The sequence below is a fragment of the Notamacropus eugenii genome, chromosome 4, assembly GCF_028372415.1.
Source record: "Notamacropus eugenii isolate mMacEug1 chromosome 4, mMacEug1.pri_v2, whole genome shotgun sequence".
NCBI lineage: Eukaryota > Metazoa > Chordata > Mammalia > Diprotodontia > Macropodidae > Notamacropus > Notamacropus eugenii.
In genome coordinates this window covers 127344187-127364699 of record NC_092875.1, presented here as the reverse complement: position 1 = coordinate 127364699, position 20513 = coordinate 127344187, and the positions used below count along the sequence as shown (strand labels likewise).

Sequence of the window (20513 nt, the reverse complement as noted above, 5' to 3'; positions counted from 1 at the left end):
GCACATGTACTGCTTTTGGCATTCAAGGCCTTCTGATTCCAACCTAAATTTCCAATCTTTTTTTTTTTTTTTTAATTTCCAGTCTCATATGTTACTCCCCTTTTACAGCTAAACTGGACTAAACTCCATTACCCATTCCAGTTCTGTCCTCTCATTTCTGCATTCTTTCCTCTTATATGCCAGAAACACTCTGCTCAGGCTAAAGCTTCCTTAGCACAACTCCATAAAACAAGCAGGCCATGGGGGTCTGAAATACCACATATGAGAAGCCTTATGGACCCTCAAATCCTCTTGGATCCAGGGACTGATTCTCCATAGCAGACATGCATCACTAGAGAGATATTACTCAATGAACACTTCCCACTGATCTATATGTGGAAATTCGCTCATTAGCAGACAGAGGTGCCAATCTACAAACAGACGGCCTTATTCACAGTCAGAGGGGGTGGGGCTTAAGGGCCATTAAAATGATTAGGGCTATTAGGTTAAACTCAACCATGCTGAATAAAAACCAGCCCCAATTAAGAACATGCTCTGTTGGCTTTCAAAATTCCATTCTCAGGGCCTGCATCTCTCATAAATACATTCTTATGGGCTAATTGCTTTGTTTATTCTACTTACTGTAAGTCAGAGACAACTTCACATCTGCACTGCTAACTGCCTTCATTTCAAGTGTATTCACACTCAGAGGAAGTTTGAAAGGCCTTCCCATTGTCTTCTCTACATGTCCAGGACCCATCAGGCTACAAAGGATTTTTTCCCAGCACAGACTAAAAGAATATTAAGGGGTAGAAGAGACTTTTTTTTATTAATAGATCATGTAGTTCAATGCTCTCATTTTAGACATGAGCAAAATGAGAACCAGAGAATAATATAACAGCTCACATTTACACAAGTCTTGAGGTTTACAAAGTATTTTCCTCACAACAATCCTTTGACGTAGACAGTGTGAGGATTATTATCCCCAATTTACAGTTGAGGAAACCAAGTCCTCAGGACTCCAACAGAGGTTTCCTGGCTTCCAGTTTAGTTCTGTTTTCACTAAACAATGCTGCTCTATCTGCAAAAGGGAAGATAGATAAAACATTTATCAGTGCTTACAGGCAGATGCTATATACAAAAACAAACAAAATAGACATTCGCTCAAGCTTACATTTGAAAGGAATGTAGGGGCAGCTACGTGGCATAGTGGATAGAGCACTGGCCCTGGAGTCGGGAGGACCTGAATTCAAATCTAGTCTCAGACTCTTATTAGCTGTGTGACTCTGGGCAAGTCACTTAACCCTGACTGTCTCCAAAAAGAAAAAAAAAAGAGAGGGAGGAAGGAAGAAAGAAAGGAATATTACATTTTGAATGGCTTATTTGGAGGACAATATATAAAGCAGACTCAGAAAGTGGGGAGACAATACCTGGTAAGGAGGAGGTGAAGTCCAGGGAGTGAGAAATGGGGGGTAGGTGGCAGAGATCTGAATATGGAGCCACCACTACCGGTAGCACCTGGGGAGAGTCAATTCACTAAGCTGAGCCTCTGTTTCCTCATCTGTCCAATGGGTATGTTGAAGTAAATGACTTCAGAGATCCCATCACAGAAGGCCTGAATCTGTGACTCCCTGACCCTGGCATGCAGGCATTCTACCACTCTAAATCTGTGAACTTCTTTATAACCGCAGCATTGAAAGCACACTGTGGGCACTCTTTCTTCCCATTCCAAACAACTCACTTTCAGATAAACATTTGGACAAGAGAAGCCAGAATGAACATATTTCAAGGTCACTCACACTGATGTCTATCCTCAAGACCCAAGGTGATCATCTGAGTAGAACGACAGAGCAGAGAGTACCAGATAGGGTTGTGAGTATGGGAGGAGAAGGGGGAGGGAGAGGTATGGTATAATGAGGAAGCCCCACATACAAAAACTTTATTCTTATTCTTGCTTTCAAATTATAAAGCACACCGAAGCAGGGCATGGCATAATTTTTAAAATGGGGACATAATGTGATTTTCCTCAGGCTCAAATGAGTCATTGCAGTCATGCTTTTCACCCCTCCTACTGGGTGAACAGATTCCTAGTCTAGATGTATAAACTGAGGGACATGGGCTGCATTCTGTGGTCAGTAGAGGTTTAATGAATGTTAATGGGGAAAGCATCCTGAAGAGCCCCAAGCTGGCCCTGAGCATTTTGCTCAATGACTTGGGTGAAGGTTTAGCTGGCATACTAACCAGCAACCAGGTGGCGCAGTGGAGACTAATCCAATTTGAAACTGTCAGGAAGCTGGGAGGGATTACTAATGCGTGGGAAGACATATTCACGATCCAAAAAGGTCTTGATATGTTTGTCATTTTGTGTGGTATGGTGGGCTGATGCTAATGAGATGAAATTTAATAGGAATAAATTGTAAAGTCCCATATGCAGGCTTGAAAAAAAAATCAAAAGCACATGAATAAAGTAAAGATGTAGCTAGAGAGTCTTTCATATGAGGAAAAAAAAAGCCTCCAGGGTCTGGTGGACTACAAGTCCAATAGTATACATCAATCATTTTTCAGTTGTGTCCAACTCTTCATGATCCCACTTGGGGTTTTCTTGGCAAAGATAATTGGAGTGGTCTTCCATTTCCTTCTCCAGCTCATTTTACAGATGAGGAAACTGAGATAAACAGGGTTACATACATAAATACAGGATCATAAAGGTAGTAAGTGTTGAAGGCCACATTTGAACTCAGGTCTTCCTGACTCTAAGCCCAGTACTTTATTTACTGCACCAATACAGCTGTCCTATAGTGTACTAGGCAGCTAAAAAAAATCATAAGGATCCTAGGTTACATGAATAGAAGTATAGGGTCCAGAACCAACGAGTTCAACCTCTTCCTGAAGTCTTGGGAGGTTGGTGTCAAAGTTGAATTTGGAAGCCATGAACTCTGATCCTAAGCTAGGGCTCTTTCCACCGGACCACACTGCCTCTTTGGGTAGGAGATGGTTTATATTTAATAATTCATCAGAATAATTACTTTTAAGGCTCCTATAAGGCTGCCTTGCTTCAGAAGGAGATTAAAAACAAAAGATAAATAAGACAAAGTCCCTGATTATTTGGACAACAGTGGGAAGAATACGAGATACATAAATAACTACAATACAAAAGAGATTATAAGTACATAAGTGGAATGGTTACCAGAGGTCAGAGAAAGAAAAGGCTTCCTGGAGGAGCTGTGAAGGATAGATAGGATCTCAATCAGCGAAGATGGAGAGGGAAGTGGGGAAGGAAGCCATTTCAGGTCTAAGGAATGGTAAAAGGGATTCATATTTCAAGTAGGGGGCTAGACTAGATAATTTTTAAATTCTCTTCTAATTCTAATAATCTATGACTTTCCTTTTCCATTTGGAAAATATGGTTCCTGAGTTTATACTAGCCTTCTGTTGGTTTCCATAGAAAATTCAAAGAGAGCCTTCTAGTCCAGACAGCCTTGATTCCATGGACTACTTGGATGTAATTGATTTTGTGGCTGACCCCACTGTGTGTGGCCATATTGGTGGGGTCTGAGAGGAAGGGGAAGAGAAGGGTGTTTCCAATCTAGTATCTTCCCTTGTGTAATTCTCTTTTCCCTTTGACTCAACAAAGGCTGAGTGTGCCAGCCTTCAGGGCAAGAGGTTCTGCCAGTCTGTTTAGTCAGGAATTTCCTTGATAACTAAGGAAAGACAGCCTGTGTAGGTGGGAAAAGCAAGCCTGGGTGTGCTAGCCAGTCACTTAATTGTCTAGCCCTTGTGTAAACATGCCCAGAGGCTTTGAAATATGCTGGAGTCATAGAAACCAAAAGTATGACTTGGTATTCAGATATATAAAGATATACCACTAAAGGTAATTGAGAGAAAAAAAAAGCAATTAAACTTTATTTAGACAAATTTTTCTTTTGGAAGATGACAAAGGCAGCCATTCCGTTTTCTCTGACTCCGGGCCATCAGCAAACAAGTCTTCCTAGGCCCTGACTGACAGCAGGGATACAGTGGCAGCCACACAAGATGTGGTCCTGCTTTGTATATAAATAAGGCTATTTTCTGTTTTCAAAAGAGGGCCGCCAACATAGCATTGCCTTTCCAATTTTCTTGTTTGAGTTGTGTCGGGTGGGTCTTTTTGTATTCTGTCACTCACTATGAGCTCCAGAAGCCCTCCCTAGCTGTTTCCAGTGCAAGACCTTCATCCCTAAAGCCAGTGCCTGTCTGTGGGTATGCCCTTTCTTCCTGCAAAGGGAAATTTAATCTTTAAAGTGGTTCTGCACCACTGGTCCCAAAATCAAAAAGGAGAGCCTCTAAAGGGGCAATTAAATGGAAGATTTGATTATTAGAATAAGGATCCAAAGAGATCTCAAAAGGCTGGAATGATGGACAAAGTCAATGAGAAGAATTTTAATAAGGATAAATATAAGGTTCTGTACTTAATGTAAAAAAAAAAAATAGCACCAAATGCAATTTGCTATCAATTGGGTAAAAAGGCCAGAATGAAAACTATCCATAAAAAAAAGTATAGTTCGATACCCAGCATAACCAAAGAGGGTTCCTTTAAAATGATATTATATAGCAGTGATCAAAAGCAAGGTGATAATTATTCAAAACTAGGTTTCGTTTTAAGATTTAGTTTCTTCACACAGAGAGTGTAATCGACAACTGAGTATTTTCCTTTGGGGAGTTAAATATTCAGTTGACTGAATTTTCATTAAAAAAAAAAAATCAAGTTGTGATAGAATCCCCAGGGGGAGATGTACTTCAATTATAAATATCTTACGCTTCATTTTGCATTCTTCTCTCTACAGCTTTCATAGCCTATGCCTGGGTCTTGCTGCGGGTAACACGGTTTACATTTCTGTATCTATAGATTTAGTCACTGCTAATCCTTACCTAGTTTTTTTTCTTTCTTTTAGTTCTTTGCAGAAGTGTGTGGCTGTAATTGCAATTTCTCCCATGTGTTAATTTTGAGAGATCAATGTCAAAGGCCCAGGAAAAGCAGAAGACAGAAGGCTGACAAATGACCAAAGAAAGTTGGAGACTGTTTCGCAGCTTTGGACTGTTCTCTCAGGGCTATCATGTGAAAATGGTGTGCCAAAGGAGAACAAAATAACCTGTCTGAATATATTTTTGTAGTTTTCACTTTTGCTGGATTAATAATATATGCTATGGGGGAGGGGGCACGGAGCCAAGATGGTGGAGTAGAAAGACACACACACTCTAGCTCTTCCCCCACAGTTCATAAAATACCTGTAAAGAATGACTCTCAACAAATTCTAGAGCAGCAGAAGCCACAGAACAATGGAGTGAAGGAGATTTCCAGCCCAGGGTGACCTGGATGGCTGATGGGAAAGGTCTGTCGCACCCGATGCAGAGTGGAGCACAGCCCAGCCTTGGCCACACAGCGATGGGAGGAGAAGGACCAGAGCAGGCCTCAGGGTGGAATCCCAGCAGCAGCACAGGTTCTTAGATCCCTCAACCCACAGATGACAAAGACACTTCAAAGGTCAGGGAGAGGGCTCTTTCAAAGGGCGAGAAGGGAGCAGGGTCCTCCCCTAGCCCCAGCTATGGCATGGCAGGCAGGAGCCAGCATCCATGCTGGAGCCCTCAGCTTAAAGCTCCTGGGGGAAATGAGCAGCTGATCTGAATCTCAACCCTAAGCATGGTCCTGGGGTAAGGAGGAGTGCAGGCATGGTGGAGCTGGAGGCCTTGAGGAGTAAACTCCTCTCCCTTGATTGTGCCACCTTGGAGGAACTGAGATCTTACAGGTCCCCAGAGTATACCCTACTTTTGACAAAGGACCCAAAAGTCAAGTAACTGGTTAGGAAAATGACCAAATAAGGGAAAAAAATAACACTATAGAAAGTTACATTCTTGGTGAACAGGTATTTTCTCCCGTCCTTTCAGATGAGGAATAACAAAGCTTACCATCAGGGGAAGGCATAAAAGTCAAGGCTTCTGCATCGCAAACATCCAAAATAAATATCCAATAGTCTCAGGCCATGGAAGAGCTCAAAAAGGATTTTGAAAATCAAGTAAGAGAGGTGGAGGAAAAACTGGGAAGAGAAATGAGAGTAATGCAAGAAAATCATGAAAAGTGAGTCAATAGCTTGCTAAAGAAGACCCCAAAAAATGCTGAAGAAAATAACATCTTTAAAAATAGGCTAACTCAATTGGTTGTACTGAGGTCCAAAGAGGTACAAAAAGCCAGTGAGGAGAAGAATCCTTTAAAAAGCAGAATTAGCCAGATGGAAAAGGAGGTTCAAAATCTCACTGAAAAAAATAGTTCTTTAAAAATTAGAATGGAACAGATGGAAGCTAATGACTTTATAAGAAACCAAGAAGTTACAAAACAAAACCAAAAGAATGAAAAATTTGAAGACAATGTGAAACACCTCACTGGAAAAACAATTGACTTGGAAAATAGATCCAGGAGAGACAATTTAAAAATTATGGGACTGCCTGAAAGCCATGATCAAAAGAAGAGCCTAGATATCATCTTTCATGAAATTATCAAAGAAAACTGCCCTGATATTCTAGAACCAGAGGGTAAAATAAATATTGAAAGAATCCACCAATCACCTCCTGAAAGATCCAGAAAGAGAAACTCCTAGGAATATTGTAGTCAAATTCCAGAGTTCACAGGTCAAGGAGAAAATATTTCAAGCAGCTAGAAAGAAACAATTTGAGCATTGTGGAAATACAATCAGAATAACACAAGATCTAACAGCTTCTACATTAAGGGATCAGAGGGCTTGGAATGTGATATTCCAAAAGTCAAAGGAATTAGAATTAAAACCAAGAATCACCAACCCTGCAAAACTGAGTATAATACTTCAGGGGGAAAATGGTCATTCAATGAAATAGAGGACTTTCAAGCATTCTTGATGAAAAGAACAGAGCTGAAAAGAAAATTTAGCTTTCAAACACAAGAATCAAGAGAATCATGAAAAGGTAAACCAGAAAGAGAAATCACAAGGGACTTACTAAGGTTGAACTGTTTACATTCCTACATGGAAAGATAATATTTGTAACTCTTGAAACCTTTCTCAGTATCTGGGTAGTTAGAGGGATTATACACACACACACACACAGATACAGAGAGCACAGGGTGAGTTGAATAGGAAGGGATCATATCTAAAAACATAAAATTATGGGGTAGGAGAGGAATATATTGGGAGGAGAATGGGAGAAATGGAATGAGGCAAATTATCTCTCATAGAAGAGGCAAGAAAAAGCTTTTACAATGGAGGGGGAAAGGGGAGAGGTGAGAGGGAAAAAGTGAAGCTTACTCTCATCACATTTAACTCAAGGAAGGAATAACATGCATACTCAATTTGGTATCTTACACTACAGGAAAGTAGGGGAGAAGTGGATAAGCAGAGTGGGGGGATGATGGAAGGGAGGGCAAATAAGAGGAGGGAGCAATTAGAAGTAAACACTCTTGGGGAGGGACAAGATCAAAAGAGAGAACAGAAGAAATGGGGGCAAGATAGGAGGGAAATATAGTTAGTCTTACACAACATGACTATTATGGAAGTCATTTGCAAAACTACACATATATAGCCTATGTTGAATCCTTGCCTTCTCAGTGGGGATGGTGGAGGAGGGAGGAAGGAAGAGAGAAGTTGGAACTCAAAGTTTTAGGAACAAAAGTTGAGAATTGTTTTTTCATACAACTGGGAAATAAGAAATACAGGTAATGGGGTATAGAAATTTATCTTGCCCTACAGGAGAAGAGAGAAGTTGGGGATAAGGGAAAGGAGGGGTGTTAGAAGGGAGGGCAGACTGGTGGAAGGGGTAATCAGAATGCTTGGTGTTTTGGGGTGCGAGGAGGGGAGAGATAGGGAGAAAATTTGGAACTCAAAATTTTGTGGAAATGAATGTTGAAAACAAAATAAATAAATAAAGATAAAATAAAAATAAGAGAGTTGTATTAGCTAAAAAAAAAAGAGTAAAAAAATAATACATGCTATGTACAGTCCCAAAGTTGGAGGAAAGGATTGGGGTACTCTGGGTACAGAATTCTTTAGATTGGAAGAATGAGGGCCTTTCTAAAGTTACTAATGACTAGCACCCCCACCAATGCTTCTACCGCCACAAGTACTACTGCTTCTTCTTCTGATGGCCAATTTCTTCTTTATTTTTTGTATTTTTGAAAATTTTATTTTAAATTTATAGAATAAAACAAGCTTATCATCAAATCCAATGACCTTTTTTTCTGTCTTCATCCTTTTTACCTCTATGCATTCTTTTATACTGCTCACCACATCACTAGTAAATTCGGCATTAAGTAAAGAAATGAAACAACTGGGTCTAGCCTGAAACAATTTGTAGTTTGGGGGATCAGAGTAGGCACACATAGTGATTTCCTCACAAATGCTCAAGTATTATTTCCAGGTATTATTATTCCCATTTTACAGGTGGGCAAATTGATGCACAGAGAAGTAAAATGATTTTACCACAATTACAGGTAAGAAAATGAACCAGGGCAAGATATTAAAAACAATGTTGATTGTTTGGAGGTGGAAAACATAGGAGTCTCCAAGGCCAGGTGGTTCCAGACTCAAACTAACTATAAACAGCACAAAAGAATTAGGAGTGAATGAGGGTACCAACTAAACTTAGCTCATCAATTCCATACTTATTAAACACATTCTGTATTCCAAGGTACTATGCTGAGTGTTAGTGATTGAAAGTACAAGATGAGAAGAGTTCTCACCCTCAAAGGTTTGGTTTTTTAAAATCATAATGAGGGTGGGAGGGATGCACTAGGAACAAAGATAAGTCATACAAGATAATGTGAAGAAGTAGATTGCACAAAGAATTGTGATAGGGAGTTTAGCCTTGAAGGGAAATAAGAATTGTAGGGAATGGAAGTGAGGAAGGAGTACGTTCTAGACATGGGAAACAGTGCGGGCAAAGACTCAGAAATAGATAGAAGGCCAAGTCCTGGGTGCAGCAAGTAGATCAGGTTGGTTGGAATACAAAGTATGGGAAGGGGAAAAGTATGAAGTGACCCTGCAAAAGCAGGTTGGAGATAGACTGTGGAGGACATTAAGGAGTTGCTGAAGAGTTTTTATGTTATCCCTCAAAGGTGACAGGAAGCCAATGATGACATCTGATGAGTGGAATGCCATAGTTAGATCTGTGCTTCTGGTAGCTATAGGAAGAGAGGAGGTTGAAAACAAGGAGACCAATTAGAAGGCTGCTGAAATAGTTTGGGTGAGAAGTTATGAAGGCAATGAACTGTAGCTATTTGTGCAGAGAGACTGGGACAGAAGCAAGAGATGTTGTAGAGGTAGAACTGATGGGATTTATCCGTCTAATGTTTGTGGAGTATAAGAGAGAAGGAAGAATCTAGAGGGTGTCAAGATTGCAAGCCAGGATGGAGAGAAGTTGGAGGTACTGATACCAGAGACAGAAAAGTCAGGAGAGTAGACAGGTTTAGGGAAAGAAGATGAGCTGCATTTTTTATAAGAATGAGTGAAAAGGCATGTAATAAGTGTTTACTAGATACTAAAGATCATGCTTGGTGCTGAGAATACAAATAAAACCAGATGTTCCCTGCCTGTGTTATAATGGAGGAGACAACACAGAGAATACTTGAATTTTAGATGCTGATGGGTAGAGATGACCAAGAGGCAGTTGGTGATACAGGAGACATTTAGGAATCAGATGGAAGGAGATGACAATAGACTTATTGGGGGAACACAAGAGATCATTAAGGGAGAGGATATAGAGGGAAAGAGGTGAAGGACAGACAAAGTCGTGAGAACACCTGTGGTTAAGGGAAGGGTAGAATCTTTACAGCGAATCAGCAAAGGATTGGTGGTCAAGTAGGAAAAAAAAACTAGAGAGAACAGTAATAGAAGGTAAAGGAAGAGAGATTATCTGGTGAGTCTTTGTAGTTGATATTGTAAAAACATGCAAGACACTAATGAGAATGAGGACCAATGAAACATACTAGAAAGGGAAGGGATGAGGACTCTCTTCAAGACTTCTTCAAGAATAGGTCACGTCAGACTAACTTCCTTTTGTTTTTACAGAGTAGCTAACCTATTAGATCCAAGAAATTAAATGCAAGAAATCTCTCTATAGATAGAGATTGTATAGATTTAACAAAATATTTGATGAAACATCTCACACTATTCATGTGAAAAAAATGGAGATATAGGTTGGATGATTCTACAATTAGTGTGAAACTGGTTAAATGATTGTTCTTCAAGACTAGTTGTTATTGAGTCATTTAATTGTGTCTGACTCTTTGTGACTCAATGGACCACACTGGCTATGGGGTTTTCTTGACAAAAATAATGAAGTGGTTTGCCATGTGCCTTCTCCATGGATTAAGGCAAACAGAGATTAAGTTACTTGGCCAGGTCACATATCTAGTAAATGTCTAAGGCCTTATTTAAACTCAAGTCTTCCTGACTTCAAGCCTAGTTCCCTCTTCTAGCAGCCCCTCCAAGAGCAGTCATTAATGGTCCAATGTCAAGTTGGAAGGAAGTTTCCACATCTGAACAAAAAAAACCTGAGGTTTTTATTGGACTGAAAGATCAATATTCTCCCCAAGTGCCCAAGTATTTTGAGGGCTGTCATACGGAAAAGGGATTAAACTTATTCATTTTGGCATCAGAGACTGGTTTGGAGGGAACAAATGGGAAAAACAGGTCTAAGTGGCAAAGCAAATTTAGGCTGGATGTCAGGAAAGAAATCCCAACATTTAGATTTAGCCCAAAGTAGAATACTGCCTTAGAAGATAGTGGGTTTATCTCCAAGCAGAGGCTGAAAAATCACTTATTGCCTATGTTGTAATATAGACTTTTTTTCTGGAGAGGTACTAGTTGGATCAGATGGTCACTGAGTTATTTTACAACTCTGAAATTCTGTGATTCTGTGGAACAACAATTGTATTGAGTGGTCCCTTGAATGGTAGAGTCAGAAGCCAGACTGCAAAGGCTTGAGATTCATAGGTGGTGAGGAAGTGGAGGCATAGAGCACAGATGAGTCCTTTTAAGGGTAAAGACTTCTCTGGTCTCCACAAGTACAGTGATAGCTTCATTCTCAAATCTCTTAAATTTATTTGTGTATATTTTATGTTTCTTTCCTATAGTTTAAATTCCTTAAGGTCAGAAATTATGTTTTCTGAGATCTTTGCATATTTAGCACTTGACACAATATATTACAACTAATGAATGCATAATAAGTTTACTGTTAGAGAACTTAATCACCAAAAAAAGATCAGAAACTTCTTGAAGGCAGAGACTGAGTCCTGTACTACTAGAATTCATTAGATTCCTTCTCCTTTCTCTTCTCTTCCTCTCTTTTCTTCTTTCCTCTTCTCTCCTTTCCTCCCTTCTTCTCATCTCTTTTCCTTTCCTTTCCTCCTCTCTCTTCCTTTTTCTCCTCTTCCTCTCATATCCTCTTTTCTCCCTTCCTTCTATTTCTTCTCTTTTCTCCTTTCCTCTCTTTTCTCCCTTCCTCTCATCTCCTCTCCCTTCCTCTCCTCTCTTCTCTTTTCTTTCCACATGCACTGTATAACTAGATTGTGTAAGACTTTAAAAGTTAACCATAGGAGTTTGTACTTTATATCAGAGGCAATAGAAAATCACTGGAGCTTTTGGAGCAAGGAAATTACATGGTTAGATCTCTCCTTGTTCTGCCCATATAAATTTGACAGCTGTGTAGATGTTAGAGTGAAGGGGGGCGGGTAGGGAAGGGAGAGAATGGAAAACAAGTTAAGGAGAACAATTAGTAACCTTTTGCAATAGTCCTGCTAAGATTTGATGAGGACCCAAACTGGCTTAATGGCAACGTGAGGGGAGAGGAGACAGATGTAAAAAGTATCATGGATGGAAAATCAACACAATGGCAACTGACTGGATGTGGGGGATGAGACAGAAAAAAATTCAAGAAGGATTCCAAAGTTGACAATCTGGGTAACTAGAAGGATGGTGGTGCCTTTAATAGAAATAGGGAAGTCAGGAGAAGAGTTGGATTAAGGGGAAAAGATAAAAAGATCAGTTTGGTTTTGTGGAGTTTGAGATATAATGGGACATTCAGTTGGAAATGTCTTAAAACCATGGTAGCTGATGACATCACCATGAAAGAGGTTTTGGAAAGAGGACAGGAGAGATAGAAGATAATAGCTTGAGGGGATGTACAGTTAAGTGAAGATGTTTTCAGGATGAGGGAGACCTTGGCTCCAATCTTTCCTTTCTCCATTTATCCTACACCCCCGATAGATTAATTTTCTCAAAAAGCCTATGGGTATAGAACATTCTCCTGCTTTACAAACTTTTACTGATCTTTATCTACCATAGGTTAAAGTTTAACCTCTGAAAGCAAAAGCCTCCAATACTGCTTAAACTGTCTGTGGAAAATTTAGGGAGGATCTATAAGAAACCAAAGCCTAAAGAGAAAGAGGCAAAATTGAATACAGTGGTTCACTACTTAAATCTTAGTCCTGCTTGTGACTGAAATTGATTAGGGAACCTATGGCTAAAATATAGCTAATCTGATATACTTCTCTGAGAGAAAAATCTAGAAATCATCAAAATTTTAAAAAATAATGTAAAACTTGAAAAAAAATTAATTCTGAGTTGTTGTTTCAGCCCAAAGTGAATTTTTCTAGTAGAGCTACAAGCTCTAAATACTGGGGTCTTTCAAGCAAAAGGCCGACAGGGCCCTAGAGACATGAATACAAATGGCAGAGATGTTAAGAATCCATCTTCAGAATCACCTTTATCAGGACTTTGGCTTCCTTGTTGGAAACTAGAAAGTTACAGAGATTATGATTCTTGTCAGGAAAGGCACAGTGACCTATGTTTCAAAGTAGTCAGTGATCTTAAATACTATCTCCTTTGTCATCCTCTATCTTGCCATCCCAAGCTACTTCAGCACCCCAATTAATAACATACATCTAAGGTATTTCCATTTCCGATACACTCATCTCTCACTCCGCCTTCCCCCACGACTCCCTGTTTGTTAGCATCACAGACAAGTCTTGTGGGTCCATCTGCTTCTGACACAGTTGCACCTCATGAAGGAGCCATTTATAAACATGTGTACATTTCCTTGCAATACCATTTGTCATACTTTCCGTAAAACAACTTAAGACAAGATGCTTACTCAGTGTAGCTCATATTTGGCTTTTCTTGCTTTTCTCCCTTTTCCCTAGCTTTCTATGGCCTTAAAATATTTTTTCAAATGTTACAGTTACTTCTGGATTTGGCACCCACCCAGCACCCCCTTTTGCCCTACACCTTACCTACTCCAGACAGAACTGAACCCTCCTTTGTAACAAAAAACAGTTAGAACAACAACTACTACCACCACCACAACAATCAGTGACTACTATTACAATGTATGGAACAGTCTGTCCCTCTTGTCCCCTGCTTCTCTGCCAAGAGGTGCAAAGTCCTGGTTCATTATCAATTCTCAAAAACCAAGACTGGTTATAAAAACTGTTCAGATTAGCATTCTATTCATTTAAGTAGCAATCATTGCTTGTATTGTGTGGCTGGTTCTACTCGTTTCCATCTGCATCACTTTTCCATGGCCTCTCTTCAAGGTTTTGCTCTAGCCCATCTCTCCCATCACAGCTTCTTTTTTTTTTTTTTAAAGATTTATTTCTAAATTTCTTTTCTATAGCTTCCTCTCTTCCTTCAGTTTCTCTCACCTCTTCTTGCTTTAAGTGAATATAGATCATGAATTTTGTTTCTTGTTTCTGGTTTACCTCATTACTTCCCAAAGACCTTTTCATCCATGGCTCTCTCACTCCTAATATTAACTATGAGATTTGCAGTTTTTGTCTCTGAGAGCTTCAGTGTCTTGGTAGCCACTTGGACTTAAAACTAAACAAATGAACTTAATGAGTTATCTTCAAAACAGCTGCTAGGTTGAACAACTGAATATAATAATGGAGGCTCAGTGTTTAAGTGGAAAACACAAAATATTTAAAGGCAAAAACAAATAAACAAACAAAATCCAAAGACCAGAGAGCCTAGAAACTAAGAAAAATAAACAGAAAATTCTCAAAAGGATCACACATTGGCCTTATGTTTATGGCAGGCATCATGGTATAGTATTAAAAGTGCTAGCTTAGAAGGTCAACAGATCTGGATTCTAGTTCTGACTTAGCTGCTTAAATAGCTTCATGATCTTGATAAGGCACTCAATTTATTTGAGTTGGTGTCTTCATCTGTACAATGGAGAGTAAAAACTGCCCTGCAAACCTCACAGAATTTTAAGAATCAAATAAGAAAATGTATTTGAAAACTTTAAAGACATAGAAAACCATAAAAATATAAATCAATAACCATTTCAATCAATTAACATTTATTAAGCACCTACTATTTGCCAGGCACTGTGCTATTATTATTCATGAGATATATGGGGTATGTACACATACACACACATACACACATGTACATGCACACAGAACAATTCCCCAAATTACAAAGCCATTGTGTTTGGAATTTGTTGATCTCATCCCAAAGCATGTGATGATAACTCAATGATGCCTTTACTAACGGGGAATAGTGACCATAATTTCTATTAAAATAGTGGAAGGAGCAATGGCTTTGGAAATAGCAGATTTGGGTTCAAATCCTGACCATTTTTAGTGTGACGTTAGCCAAGTCATTTAACCTCTTGGGGGGACACAGCTTTTTCACGTGTAAATGGAGGGGTTGGACTAAGACAATAATTGTAGTCCTTTCAAGTTCTAAATCTGTGAACCTATGAAATCTCCAACACTATCTAATTCATAGGTTTACTCATAACAGGTCATGTTATATTTTCCTCCTTCTCATCCACCGTTTTTTTAAATATATGAGCTACTCAAATGACAGATTATGTGTGGGCCACAGACAGAGTATACCTATATTTTAGCATTTGATAAACCCTTTCAGGCTATATGTTGAAATAGTTAGAGGGATTTGGGTGGACTAATTAGATCTAAAGAGTGATAGTTAATGGAGGGATGCCAACCTGCCTTGATGTTCCCTGTCATTGAAGAAAGTGTCTTGCATTGGCAAACACTAGTTAGTGCTGTCATACAAGAGATTCATGTTTTGTTATTGGTTGGACCAGATGGTCTCTAAGGTCCCTTACAACTCTATAATTTTGTGATTCAACTTAACAATTTCCTATAGAAATCATGATAGCAGATGGCAGTTAAGTTTCCCAGACTACCCATAAAAGCTTATTTAACCCCCAAATGCATCTTGGTTTTAGCACATATTAAAAGTACTGTTCTATGATTTTGATGTATCCATCACTTGCCATATTTTACACAACCACCTCACAATCCAGGGCTGCAACTTCAGGGTCATCTTTGATTCCTTGTTCTCACTTACCTTACGTGTGAAATCAGTTACCAAAACTTCTTTCTGCATTGATAATATCCCTCTGATATATCCCCTTCCCTCTATTCACACAGCCATCACCTCTTCTCCCAGAACAGTCTTCTGATAGGTCTTCCTGTATCATGTGCCTTTCCACTCAACTCTATCTTAGACTAAGTTGTCAAGGTGACTTCCTTTTTTCTTTTTCATATGCACACATTTAAGAGAAGGTACTTCTCTATAAGGTACCTCTATGTACATATTATCTCTGTCTATAATTTCATAAAGTACATCTCTATGCCAAGTATTTTTCAAGCACAGTGAACTGGGAGATAAAAGGAGGTAAAATTCCCCAAAAGAGGGAATAGAGGTTGTACAGATAACTTAGAAGACAAGTGCATTTTAAATTGGGAATTTTTACTTGAACCAAAGATTACTCCCAAAGAACGTCCAACTCCCAGCAGATATATTTCAAGGGGTTCACAACACTATAGATAATATATAGATTTTGGCAATCTCAGTCTCAACAGAGATCAGAGTGGTAACCTTGGTTCCCACTGACAGCGAGTCTAACTCAACGCTAGAATTATAGTGCATAAAAAATTATCTCAGGGCCTCTGACATTCACCAATGGGGAAAAAAAGCATATTAGAGTATTCATTATTTCCACCTTTCATGAATCCCAAATCCTTAGAGCACAAAGGATCCTTAGGTTCCAAAGGAACTGCTCCTAATTCCCATACTGTGCAGGGTAGACCAGAGGCTACAGACCGCAACCCTCCCTCTCTTGGCACACTGAAAAGTAGCCCTGTTAGGAAATACACATGGGATTAAGCTGGGTCCCTTCAAGCTCCCCAGTCAACTCCCCAAGATCATTTACTTAGTCATAAAGGGGCAGTGATTTGTATTGATGAAGACAGTGCCCAAATCAGGGATTCTTGACTAGGTGAATGGTCAAGTGCTCTAGTAATAAAGGATGTCACTAACCCTGGCCAACTAATGAGAGACCTATCAGAACTAAGAAGACACAGAATCCAAGAGGTAATACAGAAATCTTTTCTGCTTAATGATTTTTGAATCTATAAATATGTAATGCTAGGTTCTAAAAAGTTTTGCATTTATATGATTGACTATCCCCTGCACACTTGTAAAGTCACAATGGATAGCTTCATAGGATTGTAGATTTAGAGATGGAAAAGACCTTTGAGGCCATCAGTTCCAACTCCCTAAGAAAACTAAGGTCCAGAAAGGTTAAGTGCTTTTCCCCAGGGTCACACAGCTAGTAAGTGTCTGAGGCAGGATTTGAATTTTGATCCTTCTGACTCCCAGTTACACATTCTCTCCACATGCTTCCGAATGTAATTTTACCAAGCAGATCAAGTCAAAGTTGGAAGAACAGTTCTGTTTCGTTCCTGATATTCTGTCCAGTTTGATGCTAGAGTTGGTTTGCCAGGCCAAGTCTAAACCAGCAATGACGTAGAGGTTGGGGAGTAGGAATCTAGAATTTAGGGACCAAGGGGGAGCCCAGTACATTCTTTCTCTTTGGGGGAGGAGAGAGGGGAAGGTGGAAAGACAGTGCATAATTTTGCAGGTCAAAATCTGAACACAACTAGTGGAAAATGCATTCAATTCCACTCTTTGCCTGTGGCTCCAGTGTTGGTCCTCAGCTTTCTTTTTAGAGTGCCCCATACCCCTTTGAAACAAAAGGCTTGACTTTGAACTTGCACAGTAGGCAGTTAATATACCCAGTACAAGATACTTGGTGTTGGCAAAGAGGGAGTTTTTTCTAGCTGTAAACACAGACACAACTTTATAATCTAGACAAGTGAGCTGTTTGTAGATAACTGAGGCGCTGCCGCTATTGTCTGGACCCTTTTCCCTGGCTGGTGGAAAAACAAATGTTTTTAATTTAGGAGGAAAAAAAGGCGAATATGTTCTATATGCCTGAGTGTCAGTTCATTCCCAATCTATGATCTTAAAAGAACACTGAGGAGGCACAGCAAACGGGTGGCAGGTCTACCTTTTCTTTGTTCCTGGACTCTAAGGAAGTCTTTTTTTTTCTTTTTCTGTGATATGAAGTATTAGCATATTCTACCTACCACTTTGGTGGCCTAATCTTTGAAATTTTTATCTTTTGCTCCACACACCTCAGGGATTCTTTTCTTCTCTCTGGCAATTTCACTTGTTCACTTGGAGGGTTGTTGGTCTATGGAAAGGTGCTGTTTTATCTGCCCCATAATCACCAGGAATATTCAAATGAATCTGAGATCTCAACAAGGTGCATATTCCTTAAAGAGACCTAGGTGCAAGCCTTTGGTATTTGGTAGCTAGGTGGTGCAGTGGATAGAGCACCAGTGCAGGAGTCAGGAGGATGTGAGTTCAAATCTCACCTCAGATGCTTGAAACTCACTAGCTGCGTGACTTTGCACAAGTCACTTAACCCCAATTGCCTCATCCTGGGTCATCCTGATGAATAAATATCTGTTCACTGGATTCAGATGACTAGAGGAGAAGTGAGGCTGGTGACCTGCACAGCCCTCCCTCACTCAAAACAAAGTCAAGTGCAAGTCATGCCATTATTTCTCTGATGGCATGGTCTTCTTTGGCAACAAAGGATGAACACACACATATGGCACAACACCTGTCTATATCTTATCAGGAGGCCCCCACAAGGCTTGCATACATTGGGCTGGGAGCCTAACTTGGTTTTTCTCGACATCTCAGGATACCAAGAGAGCACAGGGGTCAAGTAAACTTGGAAAGTAGCCAGGGAGAAGAGTCTGGACTAGATGGATCCTCAGATCTGGTCAAACACTGAAATCTGGTGAAGTTGGGTCCAGGCCATACAGTGAATCGTCCTTAGAAGTCAGGTCTTTCTATTATACCCTTGCTCCTTAATTTCTTAATCAACGAACAAGTATTTATTAAGCAGCTATGATGTCCAGACACTCAATCAGACGCTAGAAATGCAAATACAAAAGCTAAACAGACCCTGCCCTTTCCCCTCATCTTTAAAAGTAGCAATAATACTTGTACTACCTATCTCACATGTGAGTAAAGACATTTGTAAACCTTAAGATGTGATATAAATGTGGATTTAAAAATATTACTGAGTTTGGCTATTTTCTAAGTACAAGACTAGAAGTGTCATTCTCCTCTTCAAATTCCCTATTATCAAATACAAATGTCTGTTTAGTATTTGGAAACCTTTGCTTGTGAATCTAAACTATATTGAACGTCCTTCCCTTGTATTTGCTGTATGTTCCAGTTAAACGGATCTACTTATTTGCATTTCTCCACATACAAAGTTGACCTCCAACTTGCCCAACCCTGTGGCTGTTGTATACAGTCTCTCCACCCCCTCCCTCCCCATGCTTGGGACACCCTCTTCTATCCAGGAATCCTGGACTCCCTTCAGGTCTCAGTTCAAGAAGAACAGGAAGTCGCCTTCAGGTAGACTTTCCACGTTTATGTTTCTCTCTCCCTCCCCTCAAAAACTCCCTATCAAATAACGCCAACAACAAACCTTTGTATTTTGTATTTATTTATTTATCTTACATAGCATTCCCCTGCTACCCTGGAATGCAGATACTGGCTTTGTTCTAGCCTTCAGCTCCCAGGAGTCCTCAATTCCACTATCACATACTGTGTGCTAGGCACATGGGTACGTGCTGGGAATACAATGACAAATGAGAGAATATTCCCTGCCCTCAAGAAACTTACAGTCTATGGAAAGAATTTAAAAAATGTTTTTTTACATACCTAGAAAGAAAGGCATTCATTAATTTGGAATATGTAGTTACCAAGGTGAAAACTACCAAGAAGACTGTCCCTGAGGCTATCACTGGGTAAGTCAAATGGACTTTTGAGGAAGACGTCTGCTGAAACAAGACCTCTCATTATATTTATTTCCCTCCCTCCCCATCTTATCTAGTTAGTAACGCCATTAAACTCATTGCCTACAGGGACAAAAATTCGGTGTCCCATCGTTGGCCAGTTCAAGAATATTGTTAATATATTTGATTTCTGCTTTGTGGTCCTATTGCCAGGCTACTAACAAAGAAAGAGAATTTGTTGGGAGAAATGTTAATCAACAAGATGCCTTAAGGGAGAAACAGAAGCACATCTCTGTGGAGAAGGATAAGAGTGATAGCAGAGGGGAGAGGGGAGAAGTACCTAAAACATACCATTAGAGTCTAGATGTAATGTCACATCTGCCCATTCTGAAGCCAGGGCACTGGTTCTAACTATTCAGGGAAACATTTATGAGTTACACCTTTATTACCTTTCAAAATACACAGAAATGGGCACCCTGAATTTTCCCATTACTAAGAAGAGTTCCATATCTATGATCAAGCACTCCAAAATTCCTCTGTCCAACCACAGCCTCCTATCCTTCCATCTCTACCAGTGGGTACCTTCTTGATGCTCTGCTTTAGTGTTTCCATGACTTATAATTCCTCCCTTTTTCAGTGCTCTCCCAAACAATGTCCCCAACTCTGGCTTCTCTTTTCTCTCTGTCTTGTCCCTTAAAGTTAATAAGCTCAATTTTACACTGTCCTTTACCTTAGCATCCATTGCCCCCTTGACCAGTCTTCATCATGCCTTGCCACAACTCTATTCTAGATAACCCTTACTATTTGTATCCACTGTTGCTACTCACATGCTGAAAAGTACTAGAGAAAATAATACAATTGTGCTTACTATTACTACTAGGTAGTTTACAAATATATTTTCTTTCTCCAAGCCTTCACCCCCACAAGATAGTCCTTTTATTCTTTGATAATTGTCCCCCAGATCTTATCTCTTCCCTAGTTTCCTACCTGTTTCTGCACTAGTATCCCCTCAAACCTTCTACTTTATACTTTACAGAGAAATAGAAGTTGTAATGAATTCCCTCTTCCCCTCAACTCTACAACTGAAAACCTTCAACATCATTCTCCATATTCCTTTGTCCCCTCCAAGACCAGTCCCTTTACTTACGCCCCTTATTTCACCTCTTCTTCTCTCTTTAGGCACATTGCCACTCAGATCAATTCTTTCTCTCCTCTCATCTCTCCAAAGTTACCCTTGCTCTCATAATTGCCAATTCAATGGTCTCTTTGCTTCCTCCTCCTTTTTGACCTCTCTGCTCCGTGTGACACTGCTAATCACTCAGTTCTCCTGGAG

The 20513-nt window shown here is 39.8% G+C and overlaps 1 protein-coding gene across 8 annotated transcripts in view; it reads right to left on the bottom strand.

Annotated features, from left to right (window-relative positions):
* The window catches only part of SAMD12 (sterile alpha motif domain containing 12), a 513637-nt gene that overhangs the window by 70403 nt on the left and 422721 nt on the right, over window positions 1–20513 (bottom strand). For 5 of the 8 annotated variants that reach the window (XM_072603222.1, XM_072603226.1, XM_072603221.1 and 2 more), the window contains one exon: window positions 782–1060. The exons of the other annotated variants lie outside the window; for them this stretch is intronic. In XM_072603222.1, the coding sequence (XP_072459323.1) occupies window positions 993–1060 (68 nt within the window). In that variant the 3' untranslated portion in view covers window positions 782–992. Of the gene's footprint in view, window positions 1–781; window positions 1061–20513 lie in introns of those variants that run through there. 8 annotated transcript variants of the gene reach the window in all.